The 10,876-nt window shown below is 35.2% G+C and overlaps 1 protein-coding gene across 1 annotated transcript; it reads left to right on the top strand.

Moving 5' to 3' along the window:
- The first annotated feature begins 7,982 nt into the window (after positions 1–7,982).
- Positions 7,983–9,907, top strand: LOC103020309 (zinc finger CCHC domain-containing protein 7). Its single transcript, XM_057527484.1, has one exon. The coding sequence runs from the start codon at positions 8,031–8,033 to the stop codon at positions 9,672–9,674; it is 1,644 nt and encodes a 547-aa protein (XP_057383467.1). The 5' UTR covers positions 7,983–8,030; the 3' UTR covers positions 9,675–9,907.
- Positions 9,908–10,876: the final 969 nt, after the last annotated feature.

Raw genomic sequence — 10,876 nt, 5'->3', positions numbered from 1 at the left:
ATGAGAAGGTATTTTCTCTACAGCTACATGAATAAAAGGGCTCCACAATTTTGTCCATCCTGAAGGTACTCTGTCCCAAAGGTAAATCCCAATCTCCATTTCCAGAGGCAGACAGTTGCTGCAGCTTTTAAATAGTAGTCCTGCAGCATCTTACTTTCCTTTTAACATTATTGTTTAAAACATGTTTACAGACAGGAATTAAAACATACCCATCTTTATTCGCCTAGCATCTTGAAGGCTCTGGAATGTTTCAGAAATATTTGTTAAGCTTGATCAAATTGAGTTGAAATGGCTTCTCTTGAAAGCCTGTAGTTACAATTTGCTACACGAACCAGTGAAACTCTGGGGTCCTTATGGTAAAATAACAGTTGAGTTTTGTTCAACTAATTTTGCAGTCAGTCAAAAGTTAATGAATATATAGAGTTCAGATGTAAGATATACTAGATTTAAAATCAATTATAAAGGTTAATAATGCAATTGAGCAGTGCAGTGATTTGTGAAACAATGTAAGTAAGGATTGCATATAGTTTCAAAAATCAGATTCTGTAGGTATGCAAAGATGAGTTTTACCAGGTCTCATTTTAGTTGAATTAGTTGGTTAGTACAGTAAATATGTAGTGTTGACAGTGATTTCAGTAAGTGGAAATGCGGTAATGTGTACCTAGAGAAATGGTACAGATGAACCGGTGTGCAGGGCAGAAATTGAGACACAAATGTAGAGAACAAACGTATGGACACCAAGCGGGGAAAGCGGCGGGAGGGTGGGGTGGTGGTGGGATGAATTGGGAGATTGGGATTGACATGTATACACTGATGTGTATAAAATGGATGACTAATAAGAACCTGCTGCATAAAAATATAAACAAAATAAAATTCAACAATTCAAAATAAATAAATAAATAAAAACCTTTTGAAAATACATAATGAATCCTAGACAATATTTCAGATAAGTAGTGATTATGTAAGCTATTGAAATTTTTAGACAGATGCATTTGTCAGCCTAGCCTTGGTTTTCAACCTTTAATAAAATCAGAAAATCCCCTTACTGTAAAAATTAATACTGAGTATTTTCTAGTTGTTTTCTGTCTAGTTGAGGAACTACAGGAGTTATTCTAATTCAATTTAAAAAAAAGAATTTTGCATAAGTATGCAATTAATGTACATTTGCAAATCATTATTAAGTATATCATTGATTTATTTATAAAACCTAAATGAACTTGTTGTAAACTATAATACAGAATATATATATATGGATAGATATATACACAGATCACACTAGTCTATTTAGGGGAAAGAAATCCTGTAGTGATATGTCAAGTGTCTGAATATATTGTAAATATTACTGATAATGAGGTTTCTAGTTCTATGGTGTACTAATGTGTGACACAACCATGCCATTTGAAACCATAAGTGCATTTTACCTAATTATATCTAAGTTTTGCTTTAGCTAATCTCCCAGAAACACACACTTTGTTTGCTATACCCAGGCTTTCATGATGTTTATATACTTTAACTCCATTATTTTCCCTGGTTTATTAATTTTCTCAGAAGGATGCCTGGGTGGATTAGCCACAATTTGTTGATCTGTTACTATGGCTGTGATCTGGAATATTTCATTTCACTTGACATTACACATGTTATTAATGTTTATAAATACTTTTAAGAATATGTGGAAATTATAGACAGGTTATGTTCCCATGAATGTCTAAGAGCTACCTAGGTATGACTCTTAACTCAGCCCTTTAAAAAGACTCATCATCTCAGATATTATCAATAGTATATTCAAAGAATATCCAGCCTTTAAGAAAATAAGTATGAAGGAGAGGATATTATTTCTTGGAAAACGTGCATCAGGATCAATTTGGAGGGAATTCATAGGAAATGTGCCAACACTGTAAGACTGTTAAAATGAAACATATTTTAACTGGACTTCTGTAAAGAACAGAATAGACTTTCTAACAGAAAAAAAAAGATCGTGAATCAGTGGTAAATTATTAGGAAAGATAAGAAATATAGATGTTGAAATGAAAGTATGTTCATATGCAAGTTTACTTGTTTGTTAGGAAGTTGGGAAAGGGAGACAGCACGTTGTAAGGGCATTGGGAGCTGTGCTGTTGATAAAGACATGGAAAGGCAAGTGTCTCGCCCTTTGCCTCTGCTCCCCGGACACTGTCCACACTGGTCTTGTGCAGCTCTCATCATTATTGTTTGCTCTGGAGAAGATCCCTCTCTCTAGCCTGGGAGCCCTTGGGGACCTGCATCTGGGTCCTGGCGCACAGGCTGTGCTCAGACTCTCTTGACTGCTTTGAGCTGGGTTGCAACGACTTCTCCCAGGACTTGGAAAATTCAGCTTTCAGAATTCTCAACGTGTTCTCTAATATTAGGCTATCACCTAATGGATGCACACTGTTGTCCTATTAGTGAAAGAAAAAAACTCACTGAAATGAAGTTTGAACACAAAATAGCAACAATTCTATATTTGCAAACCACAATGTACTAAAATTCATTAACAACATTGCCTCAAAGTCTGTTTTTTCCTTTTAATTTCAGTCTAATACACAAACCTACTTCCTGCTAGGCTGTTTTCTTTTCATTCCTTTGAGGTCCTTTCAGTGGAACAAATGGGTCAAGAGTCCAGAAGGAAGAAGGAAAGGTATTACCATATATTGAGCCTGCATGATGGTTTCTATGGACAATATAAAACAGAGCTTTTCTCCAGTAAGCATATTTGGTTGCACCTTTGTGTTTATGCCATCTAAATGGGCCAGAGGCACAAGAATAACTCTTATTTGGTTCCTATTAGAAAGATCTCATTGTTTATTAACCAACAAACACAACAACAATCTTGTTTTTATTCCCATATCACTTTCATTTTTCTAATTGCCATTTTCTAGAATTTTTAATTCCATATTTTTCATTACTTATTCAAGAACATGCAAGTAAAGCACTTCTTATAATGGCTATAGCCTTCCTGCAATCCCGCTCTCTTTCAAAAGGAGGAAATACAGATTTCCATTATGTGTTTGATTTCTTGACCTCTTTTAAAGTCACAGCATAGAATGAATATGAATTAATAATGATTTTAATTATTATCCCAGCTTCTCTCTTCAGGAGAGTTTAAGTGGAAGAAAGTTAGGAAAGTTGATGCATCCAATAGATATTTTTGTCCTCTGATGCCATTTGGACTTACATTGGATAATTTAGCACCGGTGATTTCATATGAAAAATAGTTTTCTACATTTTGACGAGATTTCCCATTCTCGGTACTGAAAAACCACATCAATTATTCTGTGAGTGAAAGGGGGGTTTATATTTTAGAACATCAAATTTGTTTTGAAGATACAGTAAAGAGAATGAAGTACATTGTTAAGTGTTCTTTCTTTGATATGTTCTAAGTGTAAATTGTTGACATGTGGAGAGAAGAGATGCCACATTGCAGATCATTCTTGTTGGATGAAGCACACACTGAAGTATCACTTTCTAACAATTAAGAAATTAACACTAACAATTATGTCATTTCTTCTCTAGAGTTCGCAGCATGATTCGTTTATGCCTAATTAAGGGCCTAAATCAGCAAAGAATGTCTGGCTTCAGCCTGAGGGTGAATTTCTGTAGGCTACTTTCTAAGATTTCTCGACTTAAATTAGAATGTAATTCAATTTTAAGTGATGATCGGAAAGGACTCTTTACTATTTCACAATTTTCTTATTTCAAACAAATCTTTGATTTTCATCGCCTATCTTTTTCCATGTTGTCCTTTTAACTTGTTGAGAGAGAAAGAAAAAGATTACACCAAGTTGAAGAAACTTTCTTTTAAGTTTGCGTATTCTTTCTTTTCTTTTTCAATAGGCCATCATTCTCTATAATTTCAAATTCCTCAGAAGATCTTTTAAAACTGAAATCTCCAACTCAGGACCAAAAGCCAAACATTTTCCCCCAATAAAGGGAAAGTAGACATTGAGTGTGATATATTTAAAGTGTTTTATTGATTCTTTAATTGAATGAGTTTTTTCCAAACACCTTATTAAATAGCAATATAAGGAAACCACTGGAGGAGATAAGATTACCAGAAAAACAAATGAAATTAAGAAAAATAAATGAAACCAATAAATGACATATATATGCACACTTATATATGTGTGTGAGTGTATGTTTATGTATGTGCATATACACAAATATTCACTATATATGTATACACACATACTGTATATATACATATATATAAGGCATTTGCACATACACATATAGAATTTATCATGCTTTATATTCTTACAAGCATTATGTCATAATATCATCTCTATTTTACAGTTGAGGAAACCGGAGACTGAAGCTTAGAAGTGTTTATTAACTTTCACGCAGTTATACAGCTAATAAAATGGCTGAGGCACAAAGTGAAAAAACACAGGACAGACTAATATAAAATAAAGGTCAAAAGAGTGAAAATAAAATTCCAAATTTACTGTTGCCTTTATGATTAGTTACGCCCTTTCAAAACTAATTTAACCCTAAAGCAAAGTCTTATTCAAAAATATAAAACAAATGGCTCTTAAATTTTATCAAAAAAAAAAAATCTTTTTAATTCAATTTTTTTTTCTTTAGACATTTCTTTGCATGACAAATTTAGAAAATATGACCAAAGGGAAAGCTGTTTTCCCTAAAAGAAAGAAATGAAAAACTCTTATGATATCAATATGGTAAAAGAAAGAAACCAAGAAACCTTGATCTTGTGGACTTATAAACAGCAATGCCTATATATTAGAAACTACATACAAGAAATTTTCCATGTTTAACTAAGACTAGTTTTATCCTCCTCCAATTTCCAAAGTGCAATCAACAACTTCTAAGGAATAAAAACAAAAGAAAATTAGAAAAGAAACAAATTATATTTCTTTAATTAGAAGGCAAACTTGGAAGAAGAAAAATGTCTTTATGTGAACCACATATTAATCCTAGATAGTCCCCTTCACTTGAAATTTAGTAACTTGGTTTACCAGAGTCTACTTGGGTTAAATGCTTCCACCACCCACGGGCATAACTAAGCAAGAAAACGCTTGTCTTTTTTTCTCTGAGAAAGTAGAAAACTAAGATCTGAAGATGTGCTCACCTCTTGCAGTTGCACATTTTACCTTCAAACTCCTTCTCAAAAACCTTTGAAAGACTGGCTATTGTTTCTGGAAGAAGGTCACAGAAACACACCAAGACTGATGATAGCCAATGAACTGTTTTAATTTTTCTTAGTGCTTCAAATACATTTATTTTCAGGGGAACATTGTAGAAATTATTTTAATATTTTTTGAAGATTGATATGTTAAACCACATGAATGTGTATGCACATATATCCATGTATATATATTTGTTTATATATATATATATTTATACACACATATGTACACATTGATATGTATATAATCTAAAATACATACATTGTTGGTAGTCAGATTTTGTCATGGGCAATGCTTTGATCCTGAAAGCCCTGAAGAGCCACATGCTACACAATAGAAAACATACCCATACAAAGCCATTAACAAATATTCAAATAATTAGAGTAAAAAAAGTCAGAGTAGATCTAAGGAAATCAGGGATTTGACCTGAAGCAACTTCTATACTGTTATATTTTATTTATCTCTTCTTGAAGTGGAATTTTACATGGAGAACATAAAGTCTGGATTCGTTTTTATGGGTGTCACCACCATACATGTAGAAAGTACATGCCACAAAAACTTACTGCAACATATATTTTATGAGCCTTAAACTATCTCCTGTCGAGGAAGAAGTAGATCCTCCCTTTCAACTTCATGCATGTTATAGATCAGCATAATAGAATACTTATTCTATTATCATTTTTTAAATTATGTGTTTGATAATGATACTTATGAAAATGCTGACTTCCTGATATTCATTTTAAAGGACTTATTGGGCAATTTCCACTTTATTTGATAACCATAAAATAAATACATTCTTTTATCTGAGGAACAGACCCAAAAAATCATGTATCAGCTTACTTCATACTTACAAGTTATGTGGTTAGAAAATATTTCTACAATGTTTTGCCATTTTTATATCTTCTTAGCAAATATCCTATATTTTTAAACCAGTGCAACAAAGCTTATCTTTGTTCTACACAAGGGCTATAATTTTAAACTTCTTTGTTTTCCCTTTCAAGATACCTGTATTTCCATCACGTTTTGAAGAAAGGGGTTGGGGGGAACAATGGTTTATTTTACCCAGAGCCTTCCACCTATTAAAAAGTCCCATGGAATTGACCCCAGCATCAAGTTGTAGCAAAATTCCAACAGACATTTTTTTAAGTAGGAGTTTTGCAATGCAAATGATCACTAAAACTATTATGTGTGTTTTAACTCAAATATACTACTTTGAATCACAATACTATTGAAAGAAAGGGAAGACAGAAAGAAGGAAGGAAAAAAAAAAACCTTTATTTGGGGAATAGGGGATTCCTGTAAATAACTACCTTTGTTGGCATTTTTCATGTTATTTTTGTCCTACCTTTTCTCAGTCTGATTTAGAAAGCAGTTTATAACAAGACTTTGACCATTGCACCCAAATGGAAGGCCTTTTAACAACAAGTTTCTATTCTGTACTACTATTCAATATTCATTTGATTTAAGAGCATTATCTAGTGAACACAACTACTTTATAATGGGTGAATCAATGATTTATGTTGGACCAAAATATTCATCAATTAATAATAAAGAACACTGTCCGCTCTTTCAGAAACAAAATGAACAACAAATACACACACAAACATAAACCATCAAAATCCAGTCCTTCTCATTTTTCTCTGACATTGGGCCACTTCTAAGATATTAAAGAGGAATACTAATCCTTAATGAGGAGTATAATATGTTTGTGAAATATGAAAATAGGGGAAATAGCCCCTGGCCTGAGTTACTGATCTGGTTATGCTATTGGAAAAGATGGTTGCCACTTCAAATATGATTCTAAGTAACATTGTAGTTGCCCAAATAAATGGCTCATCACTTTTCTCAAACTACTTACTAATAATTTGCAAAACAACAGGTGATAACAAGAACAGGACACAAATTTTCCATAGTCTGCCAAATATTAGAATTTGAGGAAATACTGAGGTAAATTCTTTATTTTATGGGCTATATATATCCTTAGGAAAAATGACTGAGAAAAACTAGCTAAAATAGGGAATTTCATGAACTACACAAGAATGCAATTTAATTAACTACCAGTAAATAAACAACTTCTGTGAAGTGAATCATGCCTGCTTCAAGGGCCATGGTCCGGGTCTCCGTGCCACACCACAGGTTGGAGAGAGCGCATAAAAGTAACACACACATTTGCCTGTCTGATTTTGGTCCTGAGGGTGGGAGGAATTGGGGTGAATGCAGATGCAATTGCCTTTACCTGAAAGGTCATAAATTGAAGCTCCGTGAGATCAGGAAACTTTTCTTTTAATATTTCTTGTTTCCCCAGTACCCAGCACAGTATCTAGCACTTGGCTGATAGACTCAAAGGTATCTGTGGCTATTTATAAGGTCCCCGAATTGAGAATTAAACATCCCAGGACACATTAGACTGTGTGTGCTAAGAGCTCCACTGATGACATAACGGAGGTTTGAGAGGAGACTCTCACAGAGGGTTTTCAGAGCCTCACTAACTACCTCCTAGTTCTGGAATGTATCAATTTGCAATGTCAAACTGATATCACATTGCAATGTCTACTATTTAGACATGACTGGATATAAGTGGGTAGGTAATGCAAATAAATGTTGTCTCAAATTATGGGATCAGGCAATCATTTCCAACAGATATTTGTGTCTTTTTCAGAAAGTCCTGAGGTAAAAGCACCTTTAGTTATTGTTAGTGGTGAAAGTAGGCCCATCCAAGAAGAAGTATCAAACTTTGTGTTTGGGGGCAATTTACTTAACTTATCTAAACCTCAATTCCTCATTAGTAAAATGTGCCCTGGTTGGTGCTTCCTGCCTGGTTGGTGCTTCCTGGTCGCAGCCGCGGCACATCAAGGTTGCTGACTTTCCATGATGTTTGGTGGTTATGAGACCATAGAAGCATATGAAGATGACCTTTATCGTGAAGAGTCATCTAGTGAACTGAGTGTTGATAGTGAGGTGGAATTTCAGCTCTACAGCCAAGTTCATTATGCCCAAGATCTTGATAATGTCATCAAAGAGGAAGAACATGAAGAGAAGAACTCTGGGAATCCTGAATCATTCAGTAGTAAACCAAATCAGAAGAACTTAATTATCCTTTCAGATAGTGAGGTCATCCAGCTATCAGATGGGTCAGAGGTCATCACACTGTCTGATGAAGATAGTATTTATAAATGTAAAAGAAAGAATTTTAGAGTCCATGCAGAAGAAAAGACCCAAGGTCCTCCTGCTTTTCTTCATTCTAATGAGTTGGCAGATAAGAAATGCAAGAGGGATATTGAGAAGACGAAAGCTGGAGAGAGATCAGGTACAATCCAAGAGGTCATGATTATAGAGGTCAGTTCAAGTGAAGAGGAAGAGAGCACCATTTCAGAAAGCGATAATGTGGAAAGCTGGATGCTGCTGGGATGTGAAGTTGATGATAAAGATGACGATATCCTTCTCAATCTTGTGGGGTGTGAAAAGTCTGTTAATGAAGGAGAAGATGGTGTAAACTGGTTCATCAGTGACAAAGACGTTGAGGCACAGATAGGTAAAAAAAGAACATCTGGAAGATGGACCCACCGATACTATTCAGTCAACAAAAACGTTACCTGTAGAAATTGTGACAAATGTGGCCATTTGTCAAAAAACTGCCCCTTTCCACAAAAAGTCCGCTCCTGCTGCCTCTGCTCCGAGAGAGGACACCTCCAGTATGCCTGTCCGGCCCGCTTTTGCTTTGACTGTTCTTTGCCTATGTCTTCTACTCACAGATGTCTTGAAAGACCTTCCTGGAGAAAACGGTGTGACAGATGTGATATGATAGGCCACTATGCTGATGCTTGCCCAGAAATCTGGAGGCAGTATCACCTAACGACCAAACCTGGACCACCCAAAAAGCCAAAGACCCCTTCTGGACAATCAGCCTTGGTGTATTGCTACAACTGCGGACAAGAAGGCCATTACGGACATGAATGTACAGAAAGACGAATGTTTAACCAGACCTTTCCAACATCTCCATTCATCTACTACTATGATGACAAATACGAAATCCGGGAGAGAGATCAGAGAATAAAACGAAAAGTGAAAGAACTCCAGAAGAATGGGGACTTTCCAAGGCAGTTCAAGAGGCCTCATATGGAAGCAGCAGATAAGAGGCCCCACTGTGATATGAGGAAGAGCCATGCCTCATGGAGAAATAACACATGGCCTCAAGAAAAGAAAGAAACCCAAAAAGAAGCCATGAACAGGACCAGCAGAGAGCGTGAGAAGCACAGGAAGGCTGACAGGTGTCATGAAGTGGATGAGGACTACCCCAGGGGCCCCAGAGTCCACTCTTCTCCTGGCACTGTCAAAACCCAGAAGCCTCACAAGCCCTTTCACCACTCATCGCATTACCACAAGCCAAGAGAAGACAGGCTGCCCAGAGAGGGCAGGAGGGTCAGGCATAAGAAAAAGGAGAGCTGTTGGGAGGATGATGGCAATGATAATTTATTTCTCATTAAGCAGAGGAAAAAAAAGTCTAAGCTGTGAGTTAGCTTCTGATTTGGCTTCCCAGTGTTTGGTCTTCATGTCTACAACATCCTGGCAATATTTGTATTATCTATGATTAAATAAAATGAGGTTTTTGTTTTTGTTTTTTTAATCTCAGCCATACCTAGAGCTACTGAACAAAGTCCTTGGAGATCTCAGTTCTCTGTGTCCAACAGGTTGTTAGGTAAGAAAACAGAAAGATAAACTCGGACTTCCCCTGTTCCAGGATGTCATTTTTATTCACTCAGTACCCTAGGGATAGGAAGAATTAATCTTTTCACAAAAAAATTTTTTTTAATATTTTGAAAAAATAGAAAAGCTCATTAAATGTATGCAATGTATGAAAATTAAATCCTTGCAAGAAGATAAATTAATGCTAATATGAAAAATTCATCACTCTTTTTCAGCATTCCTTTTTTTTTAATATCGGAAAGGATAATAACTATATATCTAAATCTGGGTTTTCTTGCTTCTGAAGCTGGTGTCAGAATCTTACTTTGGTCAGAGTATCACAGGCTGAAAATGAAGGTGTCGTCATTGAAGCACTGAAGAGACAGGGAATTAGGTTTTAGAGCAAAATACAAGTAAGGAATCCATCCAGAGTAAATGTTGAGAAACAGATTTCCTGAAACAAGTGAAAAGAGTCATCAAAATTTTTAACTTAATCACAAGGAAATCATTTTTACCATTTTTACAGCCATACTTGAGGAAGACTGTCCCTCACATATTTAAGATGAATATCATCCAACTTAAAAAATTGTTTTGTTCTCATGGGTTTTTTAACTACCACAGAGTTATACAGAAATTTTTATACTTGTGAACCTTTTGTACTTATCAGGTGAACCTTTTGTACTTATCAGAGCCTAATGTTAGAATAAGAAAAATAAAATGTCTGAAATAGAATAAAAAAAACAAACAAAAAAAAATGTGCAAGTACGTAGCTTGTTGGTTGTGTTGTGAGAATTAAATGCATCAATCAGCTTAAGGTCACATTTGAAAACAATGACTACTGCATATTAAGTGTTAGGTATCTATTATCTAGAGTTTGAGACATTAGTCTAGAAGTCTAGAGGCAGCTCAAGACTGGGCATAGAGTTTTAAGATTCCAAGATTTAAGAGTCTATAACAGTTGGTGAAGCCATGAGAATAAATGAGTTATGTGAGAAAAACAGTACAATGAGAGAAACACACAGGTCAAGTCT

This window comes from Balaenoptera acutorostrata, chromosome 14 (genome assembly GCF_949987535.1).
Source record: "Balaenoptera acutorostrata chromosome 14, mBalAcu1.1, whole genome shotgun sequence".
Lineage (NCBI taxonomy): Eukaryota > Metazoa > Chordata > Mammalia > Artiodactyla > Balaenopteridae > Balaenoptera > Balaenoptera acutorostrata.
This window is presented reverse-complemented; position numbering and strand designations above follow the sequence as displayed.